This window comes from Haematobia irritans, chromosome 5 (genome assembly GCF_050003625.1).
Source record: "Haematobia irritans isolate KBUSLIRL chromosome 5, ASM5000362v1, whole genome shotgun sequence".
Classification (NCBI taxonomy): domain Eukaryota; kingdom Metazoa; phylum Arthropoda; class Insecta; order Diptera; family Muscidae; genus Haematobia; species Haematobia irritans.
Genome location: NC_134401.1, coordinates 81,196,990 through 81,212,275, shown reverse-complemented (window position 1 = coordinate 81,212,275; position 15,286 = coordinate 81,196,990). Strand labels below are relative to the sequence as shown.

Genomic DNA, 15,286 nt, shown 5'->3' with positions numbered 1-15,286 from the left:
GACATACGACTTTAAAAGAGGGATGTTAAATTCCAAAATTTATGAAAAAAATTTATAAAAAAAAAATTATAAACTTTATTTTAATTAAAATGTCATTATATTAAAGAAATTTGTCCTTTATAGTTTGTAAATTTCGCATCCTAAAATGTAGGTTGTGTTTAAAATCACGTTAATAATGTTTTCAGAAAAGTAAAGTTTCCATGCATTTTTTTTTGTTGAATTTTATGTGGTTGATTATTATGTTTTGTGGTTAAAGATTTTCATATACACCAAAAAAAAAAGTGAACCCAACGTGGAAGAAAATGTAGGTTTATTTTAGAAAATTTTAACTAAAATAGTTTTCTAATTGCAACATGTTATAAATAAGTTAATACTTTTTGTCAAACTGAAGATTTTTTTTTTTTAAATAATTAATTTTTTTCTGTTGTTTAAGAAAATTTCATATGTTGAATGAAAAAATTGGATTTAAAAATTGTTAAAATGTCTTTAGCGCTGTACGAAGTTCAAAACAGGTACAATTTTAGTAAAATTTACTCATTTGAGAGACTTATGAACTCAATTTAAGCAAACTTCTGCCATTTTAGGAAAATATGAACTACTTTATTTTGTAGTAAAATTGTGCACTATATTTGTATACAACTTTTTTCTTAGTTTTAGTTCACGTCATTAAAGTTAGCAAAAAAATATTCAAATAAGGAACATTTACTCATATTGTGCAAAATTTAACTAAAATCAACTAATCTTCATGAAATAAAGTTCATTTGGCATTAGAGCCCCTATCGAACCAAAATTGTTGAACAAGACACACAAACAGCAAATTTCTCAACCCGATCCACCAGAGTGGCGTCCTTCTGTGTATAAAATAATTCTTGGTAGAATGGTTTTGTTCGTATAAAAACAGTTTAATGCAATAGAATTTAATTAAAATTAAAGTTAATTATAAAGTCAAAGTTAACAACAATTATAACCGTACAAAAATGCAATGGCCCTGAAATATAAGAGAATTCTTTGTTAAATATTCGTCATATCTCCACATCGTCTTGGAAGGACATCTTAGTAACGATAGCGATTGTTCTTGTTGTTGAAACGGAATACAAGGTAGATAGCAAATAAGGCCAAGACACCCTGTAATGATTACGAAGAAGAAAACTTCATTAGGATAGATCTGAAGGGAAATTGTCAAAAACTTACGGTTACGGCAATGACACCCCATTCGCTGGATGTTTGATATTTAGTCAGACTGAAAACTTTCTCCTCTGTGGCAGCGACACATCCAGTTGTGAAGAATGAGGTGCTAATATTGGTAGTGGTGTCTTGCGGGAAGCAGCTGGGTGGGGTAACAAAGCGTCCAATTTTAAGGTAGTCACTTGGGCCATCAAGACCACAGCAGTGCAACTGCAAACAAATCAGATTTTATAAATTTTAATACCAAACTCTATAAATAAAAAAATATGCATTTAAATTTATACAAATATTATAAGGCCTTAAAAATGAGGGACCAAACACCAAAATGTTTTTCAGAGGGTGATTATCACCTCTCAGTAATGTTGGTGACATTTCTGAATGTTTCAAAGCTTCTCTACGTGGTTCGATGGGAGAATTGCAAGGGTAGTAACGACACCAAGCAAATATGGCCCCATTTAAACTTACACCGCACACTAGATATGCTAGTGTTCTCAAGACGTCAGATTTCACTCCTGATATCTGCTATAACGTATCGCTGGAAAAGAAATCAATTAAACACCTCTTGTGTGAGTGTCCTGCATTTTGTGTAAGGCGTAAGCAAATTTTAGGGACATATACAGTGGTTCACAGCTTATTTCAACCACCGCCTTTTCAGAAATAAAAACGAATATAACATTGAAATAAAAACACATATCAAAAAAATTTTATTGTCATTTTAGAGACTATGTCCAAATAAACAGAAAATTAATTTTATTCAATTCTCATAAAAATGAAACGGAATCTTATTTGATAAAATTTATACAAATATTATAAGGCCTTAAAAATGAGGGACCAAACACCAAAATGTTTTTCAGAGGGTGATTATCACCTCTCAGTAATGTTGGTGACATTTCTGAATGTTTCAAAGCTTCTCTACGTGGTTCGATGGGAGAATTGCAAGGGTAGTAACGACACCAAGCAAATATGGCCCCATTTAAACTTACACCGCACACTAGATATGCTAGTGTTCTCAAGACGTCAGATTTCACTCCTGATATCTGCTATAACGTATCGCTGGAAAAGAAATCAATTAAACACCTCTTGTGTGAGTGTCCTGCATTTTGTGTAAGGCGTAAGCAAATTTTAGGGACATATATGTATCTTTAGATTACTGGCGGACCTGGAAAACGTTAACTTAGGCAGTCTGCTATTGTTTTTGGAACAATCTGGTTGGTTCAACAGAAGAAAATAATCGAGAATGCTCTGCGTTTAAAACTATAAGTGCCCATATGTAATAGGTACTTTTGGTTAATTTGGTATCACAATGGACTGAATAGTCTAAGTGAGCCTGAAACTTAATCGGGCTGCCACTTTAAGCTAACCTAATCTACTCTACGTGGTTTCCCTGCAATGTGGAACGCCGCTCGGACTCGGCTATAAAAAGGAGGACGCTTGCTATTTAGCTACACATAAAAACGGGAAACACTCAGTGATAAGATAGAAGTTCACCACTGTGGTTTCACAATGGATGAATGGTCTAAGTGAGCCTGAAATATTTGACTGCCACTAACCTATACCAAATCTAACCTAATCTAATATACTAAAGGTGGAATCGCACATTGCTGCGAATGCATACTATAAATAGATAGCGTAACCCGGCCCGCTTCGCTGCGCCTTCCGAAGCGTATTTGTAGGAACATTTTGCGTGAACTTAGTCAACCAATTCGAAAAGATTTGAATTCTTGCAAACAAATCGGACTACTTGCTTTTTCGTAAAATCGGACTACTTGCATATGTAAAACGGTTCGTCTTAAAAAATGTCGGGGAGAGGGTGTACCCTTTCCTCAAAATTTTTTTAATAATGTTCTGTATTCAAGTAGTTGGACAATCTTCTATATTTCTTGTGAATTTTAAGTGGTTTGTCAAGGAAAGGTATCCTTCTCCTCAACATATCTGAATATTAAGCACTATATTATAATAACATACAAAGAATTACTGTTTCCCATCCAATAAATCGGAAAAAGCAAAAGTAGTAAAAAATGTTACCACATTAACATTTGCTAAAATGTTGGAAAATGATGCATTCTCTATGTTGGCTCCCAATTTCATGTAAATTTAAGTTCTTTACTAAAAAGAAGTCTGGCAGAAGCTTGTGCAAAAATAATAAAATTATGTACCGAGTTCCCATTTACGGACAACCCTCTACTTTCAATTTAAGAAAAAAAAAAACGGACAAAAGGGAAACCACCTTCGCTCCACTCCCATCTGATATCGGACTATCACGTACCCTATATTAATTTCACAACTACTCAATGGTCCCTATAAATTCTATAGAAGTAAATCGACAAAGTTTATTTCAATTTTCCCCTTCCCCAACCAGATATCGAAAAATCATATACTAAAAATCATGTATCGAAAAGTGATGTAGAGTATCTTTTGTAAAAGTCCCAGAAAATGTCAAGCAAATTATAAGCCTAAAGGCAAATTATAAGCCGTCCAAATATCACAAAATCAGGTATCAACTATTAATTAATGGTTTCTATGTATGTAACATACTTAAGAGAAGCGGATGTCTCCCTATGCCCTTTTATTTTTCCCCGACCAAATATTAAAAAATTAAGAACCTGATATAAATTTCATAACCTCACCCATTTTTTCCGTAAAATTTCAGTCGGGGGAGTTTAGTTTTGTTTTCACTGTACTTTAACAAAAAAGTCGGGCAAATGGGTGGTCCCCCTCCCCGACCAAATATCGAAAAATAATGTAGCGGATTTTTGTCTAAATGCCAACCCCAACATTCAATGAAAATTTCAAGCAAATCGCATAATTTTATTCCAAGTTTCAAAAAGTAGGGCAAGGGGGAGGTCCCCCTCCCCGTCCACATATGAAATCATCAGGTTCACCATATTAATTTCATAACCTCACCGCATGTTCTCCGTAAATCTCAGATAATTTAGAGAATTTTAGTTTTTTCACTGTACTTTAAAAAAAGTCGAACAAAGGGGAGGTCCCCCTCCGCCACCAAATATCGAAATATAAAGTAGCGGATCTTTGTCTATATGCCAACCCCAACCTTCAATGAAAATTTCAAGCAAATCGGTCAACTTTGGTCTAATTTTCAAAAAGTCGGACAAAGGGGAGGTTCCTCTCCGCGACCATATGTCAAAAAATGAGGTACCCTATTTTCAGCACATGAGTGCCCCCCACGATCTCTGAAAGTTTCAAGTAAATCGGTTCAGCCGTTTTCGCGCCAACCCGGAACATACAAATAAACAAACAAACAAACAAACAAATAAACAAACATAATTTGAATTTTATATATATAGATGTTTACATTTTTTTAACTCTTTTGTTCGAGCCATCTATCAAAACAGAAATCTCTCTTTCACCCATAAACAAGTAAGGAAAGTCTAAAGTCGGTGGGGCCGACTATATATACCCTTCTGCGTTTTGTAGATCTAAAGTTTTGATACCATCTCAAATCCTACAAATTTGTTGGATGCTATTATATATAAAGGTTTATGTTCCCACACACACATATATTTAAATCTGAACATATTTGGACAAAATTTTTTAGACTTTTTGTTAGACATTAACCCTATGCACTCAAAATAAAGTTGCCTTGGATCCAAAGATTTTGACCTTCCTTTAAGCCTTTTGGTATTGATTCCGAGCCAAAGATGCGGGTTCTTTAAAATAAGGAAATTTTGTTTACGACCTATAGGGCCTTAAATCTAGGATCTATAAAATTAAAATTAGAATACAGATCTCATTTATCGAATTTTCATTCTATTTTTCCGGTATATTAATATTCACGTACAAACAAATGCCAGTTTAAAAATTCAAATAATGACGAATATTTCGAAGTTAAAAATATTTGCTTAATTCAAAAAAACTTTAAACCAAAGATGCTAAATCCCCAAAATAAGTCTTAGCCTATATTTGAAGCGTTTTTATCTTTAACCTAAAGTTTCAATATTTCAGTTAATTCAAGGGCAATTTCTTGATATCAAAAATGTGTTTCCATACTTCAAGAAAAATTTGCCTGTGTTCAAACACATATGACTTTGACAGAGGGACGCAAATTTACAAAATTTGTGTCCTAAAATTAATGAAAACAATTTATGAAGCAAAGATCATAAACTTTATTTTAATTAAAATAAAAATTAAAATTTCATTATTTTAAAGAAATTTGTCCTTAACAGTGTATAAATTGCGCAACCTAAAATTAAGGTTACGTAATCTTTAGTATCTTACAATTTTTTTTCAGTGTGCGGATCACACTGTGAGTTAGTGTTATATGAGAAATATTTAAATCTTAAGCCATTTGCAACTGTGTATTTATGATTCATCGGTCGATAGACAAATATTCGTGGTATAAGAAAATTTGAATCAGTTTTACAAGTTTTCTACTTGGCAGTGGCGATTTTACAAGGGAAATGTTGGTATTTTTCATGTTAGCCTGATATTGAAACAATTTACGTCCAAATGTATGATTTTTTTTTTCAATTTAAAATTAATTCTTATTCGAGCTTTATGGACAAAGAAGATTAAGGAACTTGATCAATGGAGTCATTGAATAGAAAACGCCAGATACAAAACTATGCACGCCTGACTGTACATGTTTCAGTTCGGGCGAATGAATCTTTCCACAGCCTTTAGTATAGATTCTACCAACTGTGGCAACCGTGCTCATGGGCCGGCCCTGAGCATTATTGCCAAAGGTGCCCTGTGTCGTCCCGTTTCCTTCTGGGTATAGGTTAGGTTAGGTGGCAGCCCGATGTATCAGGCTCACTTAGACTATTCAGTCCATTGTGATACCACATTGGTGAACTTCTCTCTTATCACTGAGTGCTGCCCGATTCCATGTCACCAGCATTACTGAGGTGGGATAATCCACCGCTGTAAAACTTGTTGGTGTTCGGTCGAAGCAGGAATCGAACCCACGACCTTGTGTATGCAAGGCGGGCATGCTATCCATTGCACCACGGTGGCTCCCTTCTGGGTATAACTAGCATATAAGGTCGTGCTATGTGTCAGACTTATGGCGATTTCGATTGGGAAAAAAGGTGCAACATTCTCGAAATTGATTTCCAAATATAAAGGACACTGTCATAGATTTTGGATCCTGTATCCCCCACAATATTATGAATTAACAATAACTTTGGAATGACACTATTATTTGAGCGAAAATCCAATGAGGGAAAAAGTAGTGTAACACCAGGGCAAAATATTTTGTGCGAAACGAAAACGCCCTTAGTCTTAAACTCAGTGAAGGAATATGATCACCTCCAAGAATATAGAGTAATTTTTAATTAGTAACATGTTTATCGAACCATGTTATTTTCTCGGAAATTATGTATACGATTTACATGTTTATGTTTGGTGAGAAAACAATATTTTTGTGACAAAAATGTTCCATGCTCCCTGACGAAACTACCTTTCTTGAAACATGTTTGACATGATCATATTTCTTCTCTGCACCTAAATACCCACCACCATGAAAATCAACCAACTATTACTTGATAATGTATAGAATATCAAGTGTATTTGACGAAATATACACTGCAAAAAAACACGCTCGGTTCCAAAGATTTTGTATCTATAATAATGGTTTGGGTATTGATTCCGAGCCAAACAAGCGGAGGATTTTAACACAGAATTCCCTTCTAAGTTTAAGTTTTGCGTACTTGATTATTGGTAACAAATTTTAATTTATTCGTTTTTTTCTGTTCTTTTCTTCATGTCCTATACAAGTTCCGAACATCATAAACATGTCACCTTTCTAAATAAGAAAAGCATCTCTTGTAAGAATTAATACATACGGTTTTTTGAGTAGAGTCCATAGCTCCGGGTGTCTTGATCTCTTCACTCCAAACTTTTTGCAAGCTCTCACGGATAATTTTCTTGATTTCATCAGCAGAAGCTGGCTTGATTTTATTATAGATTTGGCCAATCAATGAACACAAAATGAAGACAGCATACTGCAAGTGAAAGTAAAGTAAAAATCAGTGAATCGTCCATTTCTAATCACTATGCTTTAACCCTTGGCGTACTTACTGTGGCAGTCATGCAAACATTTTCGTGACAAATTCCGCAACAACCCAAAATGGCAGCCACTAAATTGATGGAACCCATGGCAATGATAATGTAGACTTGAGCTATATCAGCTGCCTGCAGCAAAGATACTCCAAAGAGAATCAAAACGATACCGGAGAGCTGTAAATAAAGAAAAGGAAGAGTTAATAAACGATGTATTATGGGGCTATAAAACTCATTTAATTTAAAAATGTTATCTAAACTTATAAGGAGGAATATATTGAAAGAATTAACCAGTGTGAGGAAGGAGTACTCTGACATATGGAAAAAGTTTGAATATGTTGCACTACTCTCCACTTATCCATTTAATAAAGGTGGTCAAATTGTAAGGACCGATGTTGAATGTAAACCAAACCTAAACGCCAAGTTTTTCCGAATTTTATTTGACATTTCTCTATTTTGGACTTACTCAATTTGAACCATGGAGAGATACACAATCCAACAACGTGTTAAAGTTATCCAGACTTATTATGAAAATGGGCGTTCAAATCAAAATGCATATCGTGCACTTCGTGATTTTTTTGTCAATTTGATTGTCCAAATGTGCGTACAATCGCAAAAATCGTGGAAAAATTCGAGCAAACCGGGTCTGTAGAAGATGTGAGAACACCATTGCATGCTCGTTCTACAGAAAATATTGCTGCTGTTCGCGATAGTGTAGCTGAAGAGCCGTCCACCTCAACTCGTCGTCGTGCCCAACAATTGCACCTCTCACGCTCGTCGTTGATGAACATTATGCATAAAGACTTGCATTTACACGCTTACAAGGTGCAATTGGCTCAAGAACTAAAGCCTCTTGACCATTCCAAACGTCGTGAATGGACAGAATCAATCAATTTTCGAAGAAAATCATCTTCAGTGATGAGGCACATTTTCACATTTTCAATGAGAATCCAAGAGTGATTGTCGAAAAACCAATGCACCCACAAAGAGTGACTGTTTGGTGCGGTTTATGGGCTGGCGGCATCATCGGGCCGTATTTTTTTCTAAAATGAGGCCGGTCAGGCAGTTACTGTGAATGGTGTTCGCTATCGTTAGATGATAACGAACTTTTTATGGCCCGAATTGGAAGATATGGATGTGGACGATATGTGGTTTCAGCAGGATGGTGCCACTTGCCACACAGCTAAGGAAACAATGGCTCTTTTGAGCAACAAATTCAATGGCCGTGTTATCACACGTAATGGCGATGTCAATTGGCCGCCAAGATTATGTGATTTGACACCGTTGGACTTTTTTTCTTTTGGGGTTATTTGAAAGAAAAGGTGAACTTCGATAAGCCAGCAACAATTCAAGAGCTAAAGGATGAGATAATTCGGCACATTAACGGCATAGAACCTCCATTATGCATCAGCGTCATCGAAAATTTGGACAATCGGATGAAGGTGTGCCACCGACGACCATTTGGCCGATATTTTGTTCCATACATAATTGAGTAATGCCAATATATCATAATAAAATGAAATTACAATAATTTCCTAAATAGTTTGCGTTTTATATTTTATTTTAAAATAAATATTATTGTATTTGAAAATTTTGATAGTTTGATAGGATCAGCAAAAGACTAGGCCCTGATGCGCTCAGAATGCATGTTTTGGAGATACCTCGATAAGATTGCCCAAAGGGCTTCGACAATTCGTACAAACGCACGGAAATATGTATAGATTTTAATTGGTGATATTCTAAAAAGTAATAAAGCGATTGTCGGTGATTAATATTTGGTTTTGTTCTCTAATCCCGAAATATAAAAGACCACTCTCGTAAGTATGAAGTTTTATATTGCGTTTTAACAGTGTAACTCTTCTTTGAAATTATATATGTATGTCTGTAGGGCTCAGGCAGTGTTGCCAGTATTTTCCTGACTCTTGTCCCCAGATTGGGACGTTTTCGTCCCCAAAAATTCCCAATTTAAATTTAAATTCCCCACAAAAATCCCAAATACATATTTGGCAAGTTTTTTGATAAAATAGTAAAGGAATAGGCTCTCTTGTGGAAAATCCATAATAATTTAAAAATTTGAAGAACTTTGTAGCTCGTAAACAGGTTATGCCTTGAAGATTTCAAAACACAAAACAAGGAGAAGGTTCTTCAAAATATCGATACTAGCCCTCTTCAGACTTAATTACGGGTACAGTCATCGAATTTTTATCTTATGCAAATCGTCTTCTAAATGCTAGAGAAATAAAATTGGGAGTTCGATCAACATGTGCATTTATGAATTAATCTTTAGATCTAAGAAGGCAAGAAATAAATTAGGGCGATTGATCAATATGGCGTTGTTGGCCCGATATGAACTCTATTTTATATGTATGGGATTTATTTTCCAAATCTGTGATATACGTAGATGAGGGGGCAGCACTTTGAGACGAGTCCTTACGAAATAATTTCACAATATTAGAAAAAAAATCTTAGGCAAGCGGAATAAATTCTAAACTAGATCTTGTACCCCAAATAAATGCAGTAGAATAAAGAGGAGGAAAGTGTTATATTTTAAAGATTTTCAAAGTGTTATATTTTAAAGAATTTCATATAAAACATAATTCTAAACCTGATTTAATATTTTGAACAGTCTTCGAAAATTCCCCACAAAAATCCCCAAATTTCTGGAAATTCTCCGCCAAATCCGCAAGTCTCCAACTCAAAAATGTTGTCCCCATCCACGAAAAATTATTCCCCGATTTGGGGTAAAATCCCCGATATTGGCAACACTGGGCTCAGGGATTAAAAAAAAACTATCTTTCCTTTAAAACTCGGGAAGTCGATTTTAAATTAGATTTAATTTATATCTATCTGACTTGATAAAAAAAGGAATGTGACGTTAATACGAGAGTATACACTTAAATGACATTTTTATGTTAAAACTTTTCTTATCTTGCCATCCTACACTGAAAAAAATATTGTCTCGAAGTCAAAGATTTCATGTCTTTAAACTACGAACGCAAATTTTGCTTATTCGATAAACTTTTCAATGAAGTCGTATTATCATTATAATTAAGTGATTTCACTTAAAACTTGATATCATAACATGAAAAAAAAAATTTGGGCTGAGGTCAACTTGAGTTTAATAATTCAGAAAAATTCTTTAAAATTACTGAAATTGTCTTTAAATTTGTTGTCTTTTTGCATCTTGGCTACAAAGCAAATAATCGTTCAAATATAGGACATGTTTTTCAACACTTTAATTTAAAAACATTTTTTACTTGAAACATAGCATAATTTCCACTGGAAGCCGAGGTTGAATAAGGTTGTCGTTAACTAGGTTTTAAAAAACTTTGATAGCATATGAAGAAAAAAAGCTAAAAAAACGAAAGTACACAAAACCCAAATTTAAAAGAGAATTGTGTCTTAAAAGTATCCTTACTTGTATTCTCCGCTTCTTTGGCCCGGAATTAATACCAACATTTTTAAAGTAAAGACAAAATCTTTGGAACCGGGCATGATTTTTTTCGTGTATGCTTTTTATGGCACAGAAAGATGATCCCGTATACATTCCTTAAATTTTTATAGCATGCTTTCCGATATTTCACACATTCTTTATTTAGTATCCTATAGTGCATTCGAAATACGTCATTCGCAGACACGATACAATATCTTCAATAGAGTCTTATAGAGCAATATAACGAGAACAAGTGTCACACCAATTTGATAGTAATAACTCTCTCTCTCGTTATGACGGAGTAGAACTATTTCTTTTGTTTCTCTTGTTTTAGAGTTTCTCTTACCTTATGAAATGTATTTATCAAAATGGCGAATTTTTCAAATTAAAAAAAACTCCTATGTTTCCAAAACGAAATAGTCACCATATGGAAGAAAAATTAAAAAATATACAGTGAAACCTCTCAAACTTGCACACTCTGAAAACCGGACACCTCCCAAATGTGGACAGTTAGGTTCGGTTGGGTTATGTGGCAGCCCGATGTATCAGGCTCACTTAGACTATTCAGTCCATTGTGATACCACAGTGGTGAACTTCTTTCTCTCTTATCACTGAGTGCTGCCCGATTCCATGTTAAGCTCAATGACAAGGGACCTCCCTTTTATAGCCGAGTCCGAAATGCGTTCAACATTCCAGTGAAACCACTTAGAGCTTTGAAACCCTCAGAAATGTCACCAGAATTACTGAGGTGGGATAGTCCACCGCTGAAAAACTTTTCGGTGTTCGATCGTAGCAGGAATCGAACCCACGACCTTGTGTATGCAAGGCGGGCATGCTGACCATTGCACCACTGTGGAGAGTTGCCTGAGGACGTTTTCTATATTATCACATTCAAATTAACCTCTAATAAATGGACACCTCCCAAATGTGGAAATAAGTGTCAACCTTTCATAGGTTTCACAGTATATATTTTTTTCTTAAGACAAAGTTTTCATACAATTTTTGTTTGGTATTACCCTTATTCGCTTATGTAATCGATGCGTAATCAAAACTTCGATCCATCCTGTTGTAAAATGCCATATTATCATAATAATTTATTTTAATTTCGAACACGAATGTTAAAAACAATCGTTTCCACATTGATCCCTCTCTCGCTTGCAATGAAATATAAAACATTTCAAATTTAAACAAACCATCAAAATTTTCCCTACGGAATTCAGCAAAGTAAACGACCGTGAACTGTTTTCAAGAAATTTGTGTACTTTTGATGGTCATTAAAAGTATGCGCCAGACCAATTGAATTTATATATGTACAAATCAGAGAATGAAGCCGCCGAGTCGCGCCGCCGATTTCAGTCGCCGCCGACCATTTTTTGCCAGTCGACGCCGCCGCCGAATATGTCGACTCATCTCGACTCAAATTTAGCCGCCAAGTAATCAAAAATATCGATTTAAATCAGAAAAATGTTTATTAAATTGTCGTATTTTTTCCAAAATTTTGAACACAACCAATCATATTTAATCTGCTATAATAATTTAGCAAAAATTTAGCTCAGAAAATTTGAACGAAAAGTAAATTTGATTGTAAGATAGGTTGTACAACTAATCTCATTACCATTCGATTAACTTCAAATTGATTTTATAATGGATAATTGTCCGCCGCCGAGTGAACAAATTTATATCGGCTCAGCCGTCAAGCCGCCGCCGCCGGAGGCAAAAATTTAGTGTTCGCCGCCGCCGACAAAAATGGGTCGGCTTCATTCTCTGGTACAAATTATTGAACAAAAAAAAAAAAAAACATGTTCGATTTTGATAATTCGTGTCAATGGACGAGAAAAGAAGGCGCTTGAATCCAATTAGCAATATTAATCACATTAAATGAGATTGATTATATATTAAATATAATTTTATGTTTTTATTTTTTTGTTGTTTTGTACAAAGAGGAAGAAAATTACGATGATCGAAAATATAAATTTGCGATAGATTACAAACAATCACATTGTTGTTATTGTCGCATATAATCTGGTAGTAAATATTTACTCAAAAAAATGATCTAACACTTGTTGAGCCGAGTTCAAAAAGGAAGTTGTATTTTATTACAACCTCCTTTTTACGAGGGTTGTCTTTTATATTTCGGGATGAGAGAACAAAAACAAATATTAATCATCAAAAATCCCTAGACTTTTGCATGCATTTGAACCAATTGTCGAAGCACTTTTGCCACTCTGCTTGAGGTATCTCCAAAATGTGCCATCTGAACGCATCAAACGCTTCTTCAAGTACCGAATAACTTCAGTATTGCCAGAAATAGTGGAAATTCCCTTTTTTTCTAATATTTAGCGCCTTGTAGGGACGTAGGGACACAACGTAGGGCCTTTTTCAATCAACACAATTTTTAATAATTTTTACATTTTGGTGGCTCTAGAGGAGGAAATTATAAGCAAGGCTTGATCTTTACCAATGCACTTTGGGCGAAATCACGATTTTAGCGGCAAACAATACATCCCACCAAGTTGGCTTCAAAAAATTTGGTGAGTAGATTTGTAGTTATAAAAAAAATAGATTTTAGGAAAAATGGGCGGACCACGCCCCCTTTTTAGAGTAATTGCTATAAATACCTCGAAAACTTGTGTTACTTGTTTTTACATCATTCAGCAAGTTTGTAGCTCTTGACTAGGTAAACAAAAATTTTGAATATATTATGTCGGAAAAATGTCATCTTCATGCTCAAAGCGCCAAAAATGTCGAAAAACTGAAAAGTTCTCACCGATTTTTTCGGTTTTCCTACTATAGCTCACGAACTAATGAAAATTGTACCAAACAGTCAAGGTAATAAATGTAGCCTATATATTTATTAACAACTTTCTAGTTCACACTAAGTTCACACTAAGTTCATACGATTACTCCTTATCAAACTTTTTTGCAATTTTAGTTGTTTTTTTTTTTTGTAATCCAAGCTTTTTACAACGTTTAGTGACTTTCCGTTTTTTATTTTTTTTTTATTATTGTGGTATGTGTAGGTAGGTTCTTGTAAACAAGAAATATATGAGCCAGAGATACTGAATAGTCTAAGTGAGCCTGAATTTTAATCGGTCTGCCACTTTAACCTAACCTAACCTGAGCCAGAGCTATCCATAGCTCAGAGATGCATGTGAAGTATATTGTGCACTCTTGAATCCTTACGAGCGGTACATGCTCGATCTTTTTTTCAACACTTGTTTCGGGCCTCAGATTAATTTTCTGTAAGGAAATCTATAGTAACTTCTGAAACCTTGTTTCTTTGAGATAAACATACTAATATTTTATATATTGTGGCATACATCGGGGACCATTCATATTTTGTGAAAAATATTTCACTATTTTTAATGCAATGACAACGAGACTTTTGAGTACCATTTTCAAATTCCGAGGAGAAAGCAATTAAGGTTGGCTGTAAATGTTTTACAAACCAATACTAATACCAGTAAAAGATGCTAAAAGGTCCTTGCCGGAAAAAGCTCTTCTCTCTTTCGTGCGAGGAATGGTTTTCATCACCATTTCCACTGCCATTTGATTTTGGCTTTTCGACATGAAGACCCAATTTTTTTTTTAATTTGTAGCTCTTTTTTTTGCTGCCAAGACTACGCATGCAAACGACTTATTCATATCTCAAACCGTCAGACTTCAATATATAATTTCTATAATATAATTCGAATCATTTCTCTTATTTGCCAACAAAAACCCAAAGATTTCAAAATTTTTAAACCTGAGTGTTTCTGAAAAAAAAAAATCTCTCATTCAATTAGCAAATGCCATGGCATAAAACTAGAGATTTCCACAAACAATCACATGTAAAAATTTCCCATGACACTTCAAAACATTTTTAGTTTTACTCCAAGAAAAACGATAAAACTCTTCAAAATTTCCCAAAAAAGTACACACAAAAACCCATCATAATAACTACGAAATACAAATATTTAGCAAATTCTATTTGTATATAGTTAAACTACTCTCCTTGAGTATTAGAACTACTACTTTTTTTTTAAATATTTTATTCGTTTTGTTTTGTTATTGTTGGTTTTGTTCTTTAAGCATTGTTGTTGTTGTTGTTGTTCTTTATTTCAGCTTAAAACCATATATTGACTAAACAAGAGTAGCTTAACTGTTGGTTAAGCTACACTTGTAGTTTAGTCTATGTATGACTTTAAGCTAAAAAAACAAAAAATTCTAAAAAACAGTTTTTAATTTTAAGAAAATTGCGCTGCTTTACTCCCCAGCAAAAAAAAATTGGAAGTTGTTCCACAAAAATTTCTTTTAAAGCCCATCCCAGAATCCCCCATCGATTTTTTCAACTTCCGATGCAGTCCTTTTGGACAAGTCCGCAAACATTTCTTCTAAAGCGCATCTTGGGATCCCCCTATGATTTTTTTCTACTTCCGATGCAGTTCTTGTGGACAAGTATTAGAAAGTACGCAATGAGACTATTTTAATACAAATTTTGGACAATAATAAAAAATAATAAAAAAATAAATTTCATCCCGCTGAGATTTGAACCTGTGCCGTTTGACTTTTTCACTTCCATGGAAGTTCTTTTGAGAAGGTTTTGCAAATTACGACAATTTTTAATTTTTTTTTAATTTTTAATAGAAAAAATATATTTATAGGAAA

General features: G+C 34.2%; 1 protein-coding gene across 2 annotated transcripts in view; it reads right to left on the bottom strand.

The window, feature by feature from the left end:
* Window positions 1-877: 877 nt before the first annotated feature.
* The window catches only part of Tsp42Ek (Tetraspanin 42Ek), a 30,672-nt gene continuing 16,263 nt past the window's right edge, over window positions 878-15,286 (bottom strand). The window contains exons 1-5 of one of the 2 annotated variants that reach the window (XM_075310000.1): window positions 7,673-7,799; window positions 7,225-7,383; window positions 6,990-7,148; window positions 1,192-1,395; window positions 878-1,125 (exon numbers count right to left, since the gene is read on the bottom strand). In XM_075310000.1, coding sequence (XP_075166115.1) covers window positions 1,054-1,125; window positions 1,192-1,395; window positions 6,990-7,148; window positions 7,225-7,302 — 513 coding nt within the window. In that variant the 5' untranslated portion in view covers window positions 7,303-7,383; window positions 7,673-7,799 and the 3' untranslated portion in view covers window positions 878-1,053. Of the gene's footprint in view, window positions 1,126-1,191; window positions 1,396-6,989; window positions 7,149-7,224; window positions 7,384-7,672; window positions 7,800-15,286 lie in introns of those variants that run through there. The other variant, XM_075309999.1, reaches the window with a different exon arrangement.